This window comes from Arabidopsis lyrata (assembly GCF_000004255.2).
Source record: "Arabidopsis lyrata subsp. lyrata unplaced genomic scaffold ARALYscaffold_4, whole genome shotgun sequence".
Lineage (NCBI taxonomy): Eukaryota > Viridiplantae > Streptophyta > Magnoliopsida > Brassicales > Brassicaceae > Arabidopsis > Arabidopsis lyrata.
Window position 1 is genome coordinate 814,857 of NW_003302552.1, and position 15,460 is coordinate 830,316.

General features: G+C 32.8%; 3 protein-coding genes and 1 long non-coding RNA gene across 4 annotated transcripts; 3 read left to right on the top strand and 1 right to left on the bottom strand.

Annotated features, from left to right (window-relative positions):
• The first annotated feature begins 2,833 nt into the window (after positions 1 to 2,833).
• On the top strand, positions 2,834 to 4,254 carry LOC9316499. Its single transcript, XM_021030012.1, has one exon. The coding sequence runs from the start codon at positions 2,834 to 2,836 to the stop codon at positions 3,137 to 3,139; it is 306 nt and encodes a 101-aa protein (XP_020885671.1). The 3' UTR covers positions 3,140 to 4,254.
• A 1,516-nt stretch (positions 4,255 to 5,770) lies between these two features.
• Positions 5,771 to 7,095, bottom strand: LOC9314669 (PLAT domain-containing protein 2). Its single transcript, XM_002880386.2, has 2 exons — positions 6,623 to 7,095; positions 5,771 to 6,433 (listed from the first exon to the last, which is right to left on the bottom strand). Exons 1-2 carry the CDS (start codon positions 6,695 to 6,697, stop codon positions 5,957 to 5,959), a joined length of 552 nt encoding a protein of 183 aa, XP_002880432.1. The 5' UTR covers positions 6,698 to 7,095; the 3' UTR covers positions 5,771 to 5,956.
• A 276-nt stretch (positions 7,096 to 7,371) lies between these two features.
• Positions 7,372 to 8,850, top strand: LOC110228891. Its single transcript, XR_002332373.1, has 2 exons — positions 7,372 to 7,964; positions 8,462 to 8,850. It is a non-coding gene; the product is annotated as an uncharacterized LOC110228891 (long non-coding RNA).
• A 3,116-nt stretch (positions 8,851 to 11,966) lies between these two features.
• LOC9316501 (NDR1/HIN1-like protein 13) lies at positions 11,967 to 13,273 on the top strand. Its single transcript, XM_002878556.2, has one exon. It carries the CDS (start codon positions 12,204 to 12,206, stop codon positions 13,068 to 13,070), a length of 867 nt encoding a protein of 288 aa, XP_002878602.1. The 5' UTR covers positions 11,967 to 12,203; the 3' UTR covers positions 13,071 to 13,273.
• The last annotated feature ends 2,187 nt before the right edge of the window (positions 13,274 to 15,460 follow it).

A 15,460-nucleotide genomic window follows, 5' to 3' on the forward strand; every position in this document is an offset into this window, starting at 1 on the left:
ACCGAGATGGGTCAACCCGTGTTAAGGCCTAACATTGCCCGAACCAGGTATTTCTATAAATATAACAAAATTTTGATCAACAAGGGAGATATGCATCAATTAGTTCACAAATCCTATTTTACCGCAAAAAAAAAAGACTAGACCCTCAACCTTAGAGCATGCACATAGGTGATACTCATAAAGTATCATTAACAATTTTTTAGTATTATTTATAATGTTTGTTTATTGTTTGAGATTTTTTATGATACTGGTAATAAATCTGTTTCTAGTGGTGAGACCGGTATCGGTATCATTAATAAAAAAAATTATTTGCAAAATCGAAAATAAATATATAAAAACCTAAAATTACAAAAGATAATATTACAATCTATGAAAATATTGATTTGTAACAATTGATTTTGCAAATAAGCAAAAAAAAAAAAAAAACGCTAAACAGAACAACAAGTTACAAGATGCCAGTCAATTTTGTTGCAATTTGAAGTTTAGATCACACGTTTGTGTGTTTCTCTCTTTGTACAACCATGAAAAAGATTTTTCTCTTAAACATTCATATTTGCATACATGATAAGTTTACACACATTACACATACGCACACAAGCTGTTATTGGCTTGGACCTCTTTTGCTTTCTTTGAATTCTGGATTTCAGGTCTTGATGGCATTTTAGGTGCTTGTCTTTTGCTTTCTCTGAACTGAAAATCTCAGCCCAACAAAAAGAATCAGGGTCAAGTCATCAACAGAGTTCACAGCTTCTCCACCACATGCCAAAACCAAACGTTCCATGTTCCTCCTCTTTGCTCTTCTAAGAGCGATTATCTGGAGATACATATAAACATATATAAGGAAACAGAATGATAATTCGATTGTAACAACTTGTATACACAAGAAACAAGGTACAAGACAAGAGACAAGCTTAGTGGAAGATCCATGCATATAAGAGATTCTAGGTGAATCTGTCAACAAAAACAGAGACTCTAATTGCCCTAAAATTAAAGAACCCTAATAAGAAATTTGCCATCATCAGTGTTACAGTGTTGTTACAACAAATATATACAAGAACAGATATCAATCAAACAAATTCTAAAACAATTTTGCAGTCAATTTTTAACTAATAATTGCAAAAAAAGCTTTTCATGTTCAAGAAATTGAAGAATAACGAGTGAATGTTATCTACACCTCTGAGTTCCAGTAATCCTTCAATAGGTTTATACATTGCGATACTACTAATATCGAATTTACCATCATCAGATTGCATCATCGACTCCATCAAATTCTTAGACATCCATCTCTGTAGCAAGTCAAAGCACAGCTACAAAAACCAATCCCCAATGAAAATCAGATTAAACCTCATCGCAACAATCACAAAGAGAGAAGAAATCATCGTAAACTTTCAAAACTCACTGTACTCTCAGCTAATCCAAGCTGAATAATCTCGTCCGTGTTCTTAATCCGATCGTACGGATCCGTCTTGACTCTCTCCAACCCAATGTAATAAGGCGAATCGGAAGGTTTCGCCAGAGGAACAGCTCGAGAGGAGACTCGAACTCGTCCGATCGAGTTTCCACGAGAGAAGAGATTAGTCCGTGACGACGTTCTCGGTAACTCCGTCGGGTTGGAGGGAGGAGGACGGGATCGTTTTAGGTAAAGCTGGAGAAAGTAGAAGAGACAACAAGGAATGAGAGAGCCGACGAAGACATTTTTTTTTCTCTGTTTTCACCAAAAATACATTCACGGTCGAATAGCCTTCTGCCACATCATCTGATACTGAGTCTCACAAATATCAGTCCACTGATACGGATCAGACCCAATTATGTGGTTTTATCTATTAAAAAATTGTTTTTGGGCCAATGATACTGAGAAAAGATCACCGGTGTACATAGGGTCACATTCTGTTCCATTTCCCGGAGAAAAATTATTCATTCTTGTTTCAAGCTCATAAACATCCAAAATATGTCCTACATCCTTTCGACTCAACCTAAACCTCTACTCTTCTTTTGTCTTAATGGTACACCGTTTTCCGTCCAATCATATCCATCAGATATGCAGGTTAGAATTTTTTAAAACTAAAAGTAAATTAACAAAAAACATATATTAAAATTTTGTTCTAAATAGAAACTATCTTTACAAAGTAAATAGAGAGTTTTTTTAGCTAGAGAAAAAAATTATATATATATATATATATATATATATAAACACGTATTTGCCTTGATACAATAATTTTTATTTCTATATTTCAAATTTATTGTAAAATTCTTACAATAATCTAGTAAATTTAAATTAATATTTCTTACAAAAAAATATTGTCTTGTTTTGAATTCTGAAAAATGAATGAATTATTGAATTATTATGAAAAAACTGTTGATGATGTGGCATTGTATATATAGTATTATATCAAAACAATTAGTTAATAAATTTAGTTTTCATTGGTATTTAACTTCTCTAATTCATTTGGCACGAAATATATAAAAATTAATGTGGCACTCTAGTTGGCGAAATGCTTAATTACTTTGGTATATTATATATGATACCTAAATGTATTTTGTAGTATCTGTAATACATGATCACATACACATAATTAAGTGACCTTGTTTAAAAGGCTATCTTTTATAAAGGAAATGATCATGAATTTGAGTAGCATATATACCAAGATATATGGAACTATATTATCATATCTGACTAGGTGAAATGAACAAACAAAAATCTACCAATTTGAATAAACTCATATCTAGTCATTCTATATAAAATTCTACCAAAAAAAGTATAAGAAGCTCCATCATCATTAACATATTACAAAAAAAAAAAAAAAATTGGAGTTTCTAATTTGATTATTGAAAAATGGAAACTAAGACGATGAAGATTATATTTTTTCTTATGGTTTTTGTTTTTGCAATGACTTGGTTTCCTACGAGTGCTCAACCAACGGATCCGGAGGGGTGTTTTAAGGCGTTTAAAAGCACATCAAGAGGATGTCTTGAAAGCATAAAAGGAATTTTACATGGACATGTCCATGGGATTAAGAAAGAATGTTGTGAAACCGTTAGTATAGTTTCTGATGTGTGTTGGCCAATAATTTTCCCAAGCATGCCTTACATCCGTTTTGTATTAAAGGGTATTTGTACTATTAAATACTCTTTGCATTGAAGCATTTGAGGATTTGTTTTGTTTGATATTCTCAAAGTGAGAATAAAAGATCATCTACTATAATAAATAAAATATTATTAATCATATGTTTTAAATTACCATTAAGTATCAGATATACATTTATAATTCATATATAATTAAACTTCGATTGATTGATTCCATGAAAATATTGTTGATGCACGAAATCACATAAGTACGAAATGGGGATCAATTGCAACTATTACGGGTTGGTTAACAACCGCTTTGAGAAGAGATGCCTCGTTGTTATTAGATACGTATCTGGAATCATCGATAGTAACCCTGTAACCTCTGGCCTTAGAAGGATCGCATCTTTCTTTGACACCCTTGTACGGGTAGTTTGCATCGGTGGTGATTCCACCATTTTTTTTATAATCTTTTGCATCGGTAGTGATTTACATTTATCTCAATGAACTTATTAGGCTATTAACTTTTACCAAGTCCGTAGAAGTATGTGATGATGAACTACGAGCACAGCCGTGCCAACATATATGGAAACCATAGACGAATATTAAAAGAAAATCAAAGTTAAAAAATATCATTATTTTGTGAAAAAAATACTACACCAATTAACAAAATATTTACTCTAACAACATTTTCAAGATTTATTAATCCAATCTAAAAAAACATGAATCAACCATCACTAGAGTTGATTAATAGCCAATTATTTAATTTTTTGTTTAAAATTTGAGTAAAATAATACAAACAACTATTATTAGATGACAAACATAAATCATAACGAAGAATCTTATAGCTTGATTATGTGATTGATTTATAAATAGAGAAGAACAAAAAAAAAAATTGCATCAAAAAAGTTTAGATTGGTGATTTAGAACAAGGTGAATAAATTAGTTACTCTAGTTTTTTTGTTGAGAAAAGCGAGAAGTTGAATTGAAAACATCTCTTCAGTCTAATCGGAAAAATTAATAAAATGAAAACCATGAGTTGAATAATTTAGGAGATCTTGAAAATTGATGAATACTAATGAATCAAAAGGGTTCCTTTAAAACAAATGTTAAGGAAGAAGAATAATCAATTATCAGCTAAATGTGGTAATTTATCATTAAATTAATTATCAGCTTCATGTAGTAATTGATCTGGAGCCACCAAAAACACAAAATTATGGTCTCATATATGTTTGTTTCCATTTGTTTAGAATCTCAACTTTGAATCTGTAATATTTTTGTCAGTTTTCTTTTTTTAAATATAATACTTATGTTTTGCTCATATTTTTCTTAATCTTTACAAATTTTTGATCAATTTGTTTTCTTTTGATTATTTAAGTTATTCTAGTAATTATAACATATTGATAGATGTGCAGTTACTATAAAAAATTTGCATCTAAAAATTTTAGATTGGTGATTTAGATCAGTGTGAATAGATTAGTTACTCTAATATATTTTTTGTTTCAATATTTAATTCAATTTGGAAAGTTTAACTAGATTATAATATAAAGACTTTATAAATTCTATTACCCATAATTAGAAAGAATCACATTTCAATACTAAAAAAATGGGCTTATGGTTGTAGTTGTTATATACAAAAATAATTTATGTTATTTGCATAGAGAGATTCATAGGGTGCCTTAGGAGGAATTTTAAAGTTTCGTTTAGGTTCTGTTAAAAACGTTATTTCAATAAGTCATTCGTTTGACAATCGATTTTCGATTATTTTAGTTATGAGCCAAAGAAATGCTCCATTACAGCCAGTGTCACTTAATTAGGAGGTGTAGACCAACTGACCAAGACCAATTATCTCGTTGATGCTTCTTACAAAATTGTAAGTTTCTCGTTGACTTTTTAATCAAAACACAAAAATGATTATAATTTCCTTTTCTTTTGTTGTTACCTTGATGGTCAGTCATTGGAATTATCGAAACAGAGTAACCCTGCCATGAACCAATATACTCATTCTTCATTCTGTTTCATAATATAAGTTGTTTTAGGTTAAACATGCATATTAAAAAGATCTACTTATTAAAAGTTTAACCAATCATAAAAGAGACTGCATAATATAAATAATCATAAAATATTAATTAAAATAATATATAATTTACATTAAAACTCAAAAACGACTTATATTATAAAACAAAAGGTTTTATCCAAAATGCCATGAAACGGAGGGAGTATGTATTATTCCCTTAGAGCAAACACAGCGGAGTAACCGAGCATGGGGTGTGAATATTTTAAAAATGAGAAATAATATACTGCGTTGTCTCTCTCTTCACACTCGAATTTTAACTCACACCCGAGTGTAAGATAATAAAAAAATCTTTCTCTCTTTCTCTCTCTTTCTTTCTCTCTCTCTTTTCTCTCTCTTTAAATTAAAATAATAAAAAAATATTTACACCCCACTAACACACACCCACCCAAGTTTACCATTGCTGATGGTCTTATGAGACCCAACAGAAACAGCCATGTGAAGATCCACCACTCTGTATTAAATGTTTATAAGTACGAAAGAAAAAAATGTGAAAAGGGTCCCACCTTTTATATTTGGTAAAGATTTGATTAATCATAAAGTTTTAGCTAGCTTTGAACGTTTATTTGTGAAGAAAATGAAAAAAAAAAAAAAAAAACCATATCAACCATTTGCTCAAAAAAAGAAAAAAACTATATCAACCGGTAATTATTTAATTCATCACAAGAACACTTAATAATGTCTGATTAAATCTCACAGCCAACAAAGAACAGAACCATTATTCGATCGAATCATTTTCATTATTTTCCCATCACACGTTCACAAGACAACAAAGAACAAGTCTCCAAGTTACACACACACATATTTCATTCACTAATCTCACACGATCCAAGAGAGAGTCTTCCGGATCTCAGACCCGACCCGACCGACACTTTCCCTAAGCGAAACCGGACAGTTATTCCGAACAGCACTGAGCTCATGCGGGGATGTATCGGACGCAAGCCATTGCTCAACATCGAAGCTTTGGTACGAGCACTTTGCATGAACTCCGGCTGTCGTGACTTCCACGTAGTTAACATACCAACCGTGGTGGTCACCGGAGCCGTCAGAGGTCAGATTCAATGAACAAACTGGGCTCGGAAGACACGGTGCTTTCCCACTGAAAATGTCGAGATTACCCCTCTCGTAGTAGTTGTAACCTGGTCCCATTAAACCACCCCATGCTTCTAGGTTTCGGATCCCGATGTAGTCTCCGTATTTGTCGTAGACTCTAGCGCTTATGATCGAATCTGTACCGGCTTTGAAGATTGAGCCGGTTCTAAGGTAGAATGTGTAGACACAATCTGCTTCATCGTCCTGTTAAATCAAGAAAATCAAGAAAGTGAATTTTTCATAATGGGAAGAAACAGAAGTTTGTAGTCTAATAGTTTAAACTAAAGTCATTGATGTTGTGTCATTATACATATTCAAATCTGGTTAATGTGTGTGTCTAGTTCTAGACGAAAGCATATATGAGGGCAAGCAAGTGAGATTTGGAAAACTTACGGCGAATGCGACGGCGGAGACGGTGGCGATGACGAGGAGGAGGGAGAGGAAGAGAACGTCACGGCGAGGCATCATCGGTGATATGGATGTAAGAAATAGAGATCTAGTCTATGGAAATATTAATAGAAACGTTGAAAAGTGTATGAGACTTTAGATTTCAATGAGTTAATTATCGTGTGTTTTTGGGAGTTGCGTATGAAGATGACGTGGTAATTTTTGGTCCGTTGGAATGAAATAAGAATAATTAAGGATCCTATAAGCACGTCGTTAACTCGGCGGACAGGTCGGCATGGGTTGTCAGATTTCTAAATTTTTTGTATTTTTTTCGTCACAAACGCAATTTTTGTAAGATTCAAATGCACTTCACTTTTCAGCAAATATAGTTTCCAAATTTTTATACATTATACATATAATGTAATGCTCCCAATACAACATGGTTCACGTGGATTGGAGCCGGGCAAGAATTTGAGAACGTTAAGAGCATGTGCAGTGGGGAGAATCTCTTTTAGTCTCTCAAATATATTATTTTAATAATTTTTATTTAAATTTTGTTTGTATTTAAAATTTAAAGTAGAAATAAAACTCATAACTAATTATCTTAAGATATGTGTCAAATGAGTCTTTCACAAGGTTCACAAAGTTTCTCATTTGAGAGATTTATTTTATTCTTTTTCTTACTTTTTTATTATTTTATATTTTTTTGTGGATGAGAGACTCATTGAGAGATTCTCACTAAACATGCTCTAAGAGCATCTCCAATGGAAGAAAAATAGAGCTCTCATGACAGTCTCTCTGAATTATTGTGAAAAAAAATAAATCAGAAAGCTTTAATATTAAGAGAATCGTTTCTCTTAGGAGAGATTTTGGAGCTGAAGAGAGACGCATACGTGGCGATGGAGAAACTGAGAGCCTCTGACGTGTTGCGGTGTGGTTGGTTGAAGGGTTTTGTATGAAAGAGAAAAAACTATTCCCGTGTTTCTTTTCTTCGTCGCCTCTTTCAATGCGATTGTGAAATCGGAAGCGAAATCTCTCAAATCGGAAGCAATCGGAGGGTTTTTTTCACCAGTATCATCATCTCAACGGATGCTCCGGCCGACGGTGGCGCGGCGGCTGTAGTGGAGGAACAAACCGAATTCGATGTGGTTACTGGTTATCAATGAAGTTCCAAGTAGTTCTCGTATTGCTGTGATTAAAGCTGTTAGGGCTTTGACTACCTTGGCGTCGAAGGAAGCTTGTGAGCTAATTGAAGGATTACCCAAGAAGTTTAAAGAAGGTGTGACTAAAGATGAAGCTGAATAAGCTAAGAAGACTCTTGAAGAAGCTGGTGTCTCCATTGCTTAAGGTTATTTAAAGAAGTTCTTCTCTTTTCTGGAAATTTCGGGATCTTTTGTGTTGTTTAGTATAGTTTGCGTCTGAAATTGTTGTAATTTGAATCTCATTTGGTTTCCAAGAGCTGATTTTGCCATTGACGTGAGATTTTGGTAGCTGCACATAACGTGTTTGTTGAAATGCCTAAATGAGGCAATCACTCATAGACGAAGTTAGGAGAAATACATTGAATGTTTGTTATTGCTGAAGAAGACAGTGACATCGATGATTCTGCCTGATTCGATAGAGAAATACATTGAACTTAAACTTTATGAAAAACAATGAATGTTTGGATACAAGAACTAAAAACTCTTATCTGTGATGATTAGTTCAGGGAATGTAATTATGTAATAGAAAGTAAAGCAATAGAGTAGTGTGTGTGCTTTGTCTCATCCTTTACCATGTCTTTTGATCCTAGCTTGTGTTTTTGCTGTGTATTGATTTGTGACCTCAATTCAACACTATCGAAAGAGTGAGATTCAAGATGGAACAACTAGATTGGAGTAGTGGTGGTGATACGAGATTTGAGCAAGCATCATCATGTTCAGCTTTAATATGTTGTTGTTGTTATTTGGATATTTGTTCACTCTTTTATTGAGTTTCTTGAATGTGTTTGAGCAAGCATCATCACTGGCAATGTTCCATTTTGCTGAAACCCTCTCGCGCTGCTTCATTGATTCATTCAATCTCTATATTGTCTATGCTATGAAATTTGAACGTGCTTTATTTTGAATGTGTTTTTGATGTAGAAGACACCAAATCTGTCTTGTATAGGCTAAGTAGGAGACAAGACACTCAAATCAAAATATGTGTAGATCATGAATCTTTCATTTGCATTTGACAAGTTTTTGATGTGATTATGAACTATTGAAACACCAATTACACCAAACACCAATGACTCCAATTATTTTTTCCTAATTCATCAAATTACATCAAAACCAAACATCAAATTACATCAAAATCAAAATATTTTCAAAAAAAAAAAATTTCTAAGAACCCACTAGAGAAACTATCATTGGACTAAGAAAATTTTAAAAAGAAAAACACAAGTTCTCATCTAAAAATTTCAAAAAAAATATGTTTAAACAATTGGTGAGAGCCCATGGGGGACTCTCACCATTGGAGATGCTCTAATATTTCTTTTTGCAAAAAAAATAAATAAATAATATATCTTTTTGCTTTTGTAAGAAAACTTTCGATTGTATAAAATTGTAGAACTAGACCATATATATGAAGATAAGATTTATTTTCCTTGATATTTTCATGTACATCTGTTTTTCATAAATAAAAAGTAAGGGATTGTGGGTCTAAATAGTAACCGAGGAATCAAGCTGAATCCGGCTGAATTGCTGAATCTAGCTGAATTTTTAGTGATTTTTAGCTGAATCTGGCTGAATTTTTACATTTTCAAATGGTAACCGCTGAATCTAGCTGAATTTTTTTGTGATTTTTAGCAGAATCTGTAGAAATAATTAAGACTTTAATTGAAATATATCGTCAAATAATTATGAATATTAATATAATAACTAAGAAAAATATCTAAATAAAATAGATAAAATTATCTAATAGTCTAATTAACTCTTATACTATAAATAAATACTATAATTCATATTATTATTAAAAATATATTGTTAGCAAAATTAAGTTGTTCTTCCAAATTTAATTTTTTGAACTATGTAATTAATTAATAAAAAGCTTTGTTAAAGTTTTATTGAAAATTTAATTGAAAAATAAACATGATAATATAGTATAGATTATCTAACTGATTGTTAATTGTTCTCTAGTAGTTTAAAATCATTAATATGATTAGGATGATTAAGATTTTTTAAAAAATTTGATATTTTAAATATTTATTTTAGCATAAGTATGAGTTATTTTTGCGAAATTTTGAAAAATATATTTAATTATCTAAAAGTTATTTAAATTATCTAAAATTATCTACAGTTATCCGAACATAAATTCGTCTCTTGTCTATTCTGATAATGATTTTATGTATCTGAATTATTCATGTATCGTATTTGTATGATCTGACTTATTTTAAAATATAAATTCGAGTTGTGTAATCGCTATAATCCGAATTTTTACCTGAAATAAACATACTACGTATCTTTTGGTGTTGGAAGAACTGTTGAATGTAGCTGAATTCAGCTGAATTTAGTTTTATGCAAATGGTAACTGCGGAATTGCTGAATCTGGCTGAATTCAGCTGAATATTTTTTCTATGTTACCATTTACACTCTGTGTTTTTCAAAGAAAAAAAACGAAATAAATTTTGGATAGTATTGTCAGCCAAGCAGCAACAAGGCCCACCAACATAATTTTGAATGACCGGTTGCTGCGGATTAATTAATGTGTTTAAATACTTTATATAATTAAAAAAATGTTACAAAGCTGGGAAAAACGTCCAGTACTGTTAAACAATAGAGAAAAGTAACAACAGAACTTAAACAACAGAGAAAAGTAAGCTTGGCACAATTCAAACCAAGTGAACTAAAAGGTGTTAGCTGAGGACGAGATACGCTGAACCCGAGACAAAGGATCAAGTCGATCTACACATAATTGTGGTCTTGACTTTTAAAATTAGGGCAACTGGTGGACGAGAGAATTAATTGTGAAGCCTAGCATTCCGTTCCTTCCATATGGAGTAGATAGAGGCTTGGAAAGCTCCTTTTGAAGATGAAAGCTATATTTTAGTCGCGGCATGGGTCTTTCATCCATCTAACCCCATCCATAAACAAGGTTGGAGGAGATACATGGGCTCTTAAGGTAAAGAAAGACCAAACATAGTCCTAGTTAAGCGGAAGCGAAGAAGATGTGTAGAGAGGATTCATCATAAGCATTGCAAAAGAGGCAAGTAGATGGAACATGAAGACCCCAATGCAGAAATCTGTCTCTCGTGTGTGATCGTTGTCTAGTAGCAACCCATGCTATGAAAGCATGTTTGGGAGTCCTTCCTTAAACCAAATCGCTTCATCATGCCAATCAACAGCCGAGGAATTAAATAATGCTAAATTTGAGAAGTATTGAAATTTGTGTTGGAGGCTTATCACTAATCTTCCAAAGACAAGTATCATCTCCCGTATCATGGCTGACGATGTCCGGAGATGGTAAACATTGTCTCCAAAACTGAATGCCCATCCCAAGATTCTCAACGTATATTCATATATACACATTTTTTCTCTTTATAAAGAAATAAAAGTTCGTAATATTAAAGCGGACTGTTTAGCCCGTTCTTCTAGGCTATTATTTTTTGAAGTTATTTTTGTAAACACTTCTTCTCTTAATTGAGTAACCAACCAAGGAGTTTTTATTAATTAATGTATGGTTGACAAAAAAAATAAAAATAAAATAAAAGTTGCAAGAGAATTTAATTAAAAAAACATTTTAGTAAAATTTTTGGTCCAGCTAAAATATTGAGAAATGTGGAGAAATACCACACAACAAATCAAATGGTTGAAGTTCTAAACGTTAGGTTGTAAATTCGGAAAACAATATATAAACTCTGGCATCTTTTCAGAATTTCCCATTTTTTAGCTTGATGGTAGGAAACTTCTCAAAAATACTATATTATATATTTTGTTTTACAAATTACCAGGAAAATCTAAGAAAACGCAAAAATTCTGAGTTTATGAAGGGGTCCTAAAAATTTATGATGATGGTCTAAAACTCTAAATGATTAATAAACTCTGATGAAAACATTTTTAAACCTAAATTTTGTGGTGCTTTTGTATTTTTTTTTTAAGTTGTGTGTATTTTTGGAACGAATATGTGTTTATCGATATATTAATATAATCATTAATTTAAATTTAAAAGGTGATATTTGTTGGGACTGAATTTTTTAAAAGAAATTTAAAGACAGAAAACATTACAAATATGTTTTATATAAAATATGTGCTAACTTTTCTAAGATTTTACACATGTATGTTTTATATGCATAGATAATTTATGTTAGAAAATCGATAATCATTGATAGGACTATATATGAGTACTGTAATGTAGTTTTCTAAATAACAGAAAAGGGAAATCCAAGGTGAGTTGGCTAACTCTAAATAGCAAAATCTTCTCCAAACCAACCAAAAGTTTGAGTCATGCAACAACAACCACTTACTTTTCCAATGCAAACCCTAATTTTCGCATCCTCTCTTAATTCTCTCTTTCGTCTTCTCTCTAGACCAATCTCCACCACACATCTCGTAACTCCCACCTTTCTCCGATGGAGGGGCCACGGCGTCCTCCTTCCGCCACCGCCCCTGAATCTGACGATGACAAACCCGATGATCCTCCGTCCGTTTGGCACCGTCCAACCTCCAGCCTCCCCGCATTGCCATCTCTAGATCCTCCATCACACCATTGGCGTAATCATTCTCTTAATCTCTCTCCACTCCCAACGACATCTTCTCCGTCTCTTCCTCCTCCGGATTCAATCCCTGAGTTAGAGACGTACGTTGTCCAAGTCCCAAGAGATCAAGTCTATTGGACCCCTCCTCCGGAACATGCAAAATACGTCGAAAAACGCCGCAAGAACCCGGAGAAAAACAAAAAGAAAGGGTGTTCTAAACGTCTTTTGTGGTTCTTCATTATCTTGGTCATTTTCGGATTCATTCTCGGTGCAATCATTCTCATCCTCCATTTCGCTTTCAACCCCACTCTTCCTGTTTTCGCGGTCGAAAGATTAACCGTAAAACCTAGTAATTTCGAGGTCACGTTGAGAGCTGAGAATCCAACGTCTAACATGGGGGTACGCTACATGATGAAAAAGAACGGGGTCGTTTCCTTAACGTACAAGAATAAGAGCCTGGGAGGCGGGACATTTCCGGGGTTGTCCCAGGCCGCATCTGGATCCGACAAGGTCAATGTGAAGCTTAATGGGTCGACCAAGAACGCAGTTGTACAACCTCGTGGCTCGAAGCTACCGTTGGTTATGATGCTGAAGATGGAGCTGAATGCTGAGTATGAAGCAGGGCCGGTCAAACGGAACAAGGAAGTGGTGGTGACTTGTGATCTGAAGGTTAAGGGACTATTAGATGCGAAGAAGGTTGAGATTGTGTCGGAGAATTGTGAAAGTGAGTTCAAGAACTGACACTCGCTCTATATATATTTTATATATAACATGATTGTGTCGTTAGAGTTACAATGTGCTTAATTAATTCATACTTTCTATGTAATGTTCAATTGTTCATTTTTTTTCCTAATAATGTCTTTGTTTTTACTCTATATTGTTGAGCGACAAAAGAAAACGTGAACAAGAAGAACACAATAGAAAGAGCGTCATTTTTTTTTTTTTTGATTGTACGTACCTTTGCTTTGGAGATTACAAATAAAGTTAGTTTAGCCCAGATGGTAAATCAAAACTGTTTCTCATATTCAGAACTCATAAAAAAGAAGGCTGAACTTCTTTTCCTTTACTTGGGCTGATCATAATTGGGCCTGAATGTAAATGTAAAAGTTCAACTCATAAGATTTTTTTTCCTATACCAAGTGTGTACAAGTATCAATAATACTCCAAAAACTTGATGGGATCATTCTCATTTCTCAGTGTTGTTAGTTTAATTATTATTATAAAAATGTAGCTTACAGGTTGGAAACTTAAATGCTGCCTATACATTTCTATTAGTTTACTCTTTTTTCTGTTGGAATGTGAAATTTATTTTCAACAAAGATATATATATTTCCACAAATGGAGAATTTCAAAAGTTGGAAGAAAAAAAGAGTTTTGAAAGAATGAAAATTTGAAAAGAAACAAATAGACTTTTACAAGACTGAAAGTTGAAAAGAAACAATCTTGACATGAAGTCGTGAAGATAAGGCATGTTAAAATATAGAGAGGAGGGAGGATACCCGATCTGTTATTGTTTTGTCGATTACTCGAGCTAGACGCGCGCAGCTTGTTTGGAACGGTAAAAATGAATATAGTCATTACACTAACGCCAAACCTAATAGATAGTGATTTAAAAGTTTGATAGTGCCATTGACGAGATTGGGAGAGGACCACCAACTTAAGGCCACGCTTTGAAGGAGAAAGGACACAGGAAAATATATGATCTTTGGCTCCGTCTAGTTTGCCAGTCGCCACAGATAATATACGTCTGAATGTGACTCCAATCGCGAATGCAACTACCCGATACGAGGCTATCAAACTAGCCTTGCGAGAATCTAGCCTGACTATAGATCTATTATCTTATGGTTCAATAAGTAGAACGTATAAAACTTAATATTTTACCAAAAAATAAAAACTAATAATAATAATAATAATAAAGTGGAACGTATAATACAAAATTACAAATTATGGAAGTTAATACAAAATATTTTTATATTTCACCGCAGGTTTCAAAATGCAGTGTTCTTCATGCGCTAGGGTTATATTAAATGTACTTAATTTTTATTTTAAATAATCGAAAATACATAAAGAATTATTTAATCTAGCCACTACCATCTACCAAGAAAAGGTTGAGTAGTCATTTTCGCAAAATCAAAGTGGAGAAACAATAATTGTGTATAAAGATATTCCACTAGAAAGTGAAACAAAGAGGTCCAATTATTTATTTAGGGCACCGTTGGACCATTTTCACATTCCTAATTATGACAACATTATTGTTACCTATTTTGAATTATCTTTTAGCAAGAATATAGAAGACAAATTTTAATAGTTTTGTCTCGATTGTACAATGAACTCTTCATGTCAGGTAAAGTTTGGAATTTGGTCAAAAACGTATATAAACCAGTAAACATATTTAGGAATTAGGATATCAAAAATTATAATTGAAAAGGTATTCATAACAAACGGAAATAATGCGGATACAAGTAGGGCAATGTACTTGTTATCGTACCCACAAGGCCTTCAATGACATAGATCCTTGTATTACTCTTTGATCAATCAATCGATAGGTAAATAGAATGGTACTTTTTTCGTTTGACCCTGACGGTAACGGATGTGTATGGTTATATATTAGCTTATAAAACCCTAAACCCAATGATGCAATTAAGAAAAGAAAAATGCAAACGTTTCTTTTTCATCATATAATTCCACATGGTAGGTTGGTTGGAACGCATGCCTATGCCTCTCTTATTTGTGTTTTCTCTACTTTCCTTCACACAATCACACCACTACATTAAAAATTTCCTATACAAAAGAGAATTCCTTTCTTCGCTACTTCAAATTTTGTTTAATTTTGGTGTTTGATAAAATTGACCATCCACTCAAAAGACATATAGAGTTTGCAAAAAGAATTTTTTCTTTTTAATATATAATCCCCCCTTTTAGACATGCCAGAGAAGATGATTATTCAAGTAAAGGGATTGGTGATCAATGTTTTGCTCCCTATAATTTGGGCATCTGAGTCACATGCATCCACATGTTACCAAGCAGTTTGAAACATCTCACAGACCAACACATACATACATTTACTGAGTACATACATTTTATTCTAAATTAAATATAGTTTTAGGTGTTTTTTGTCAACAATGGTTTTA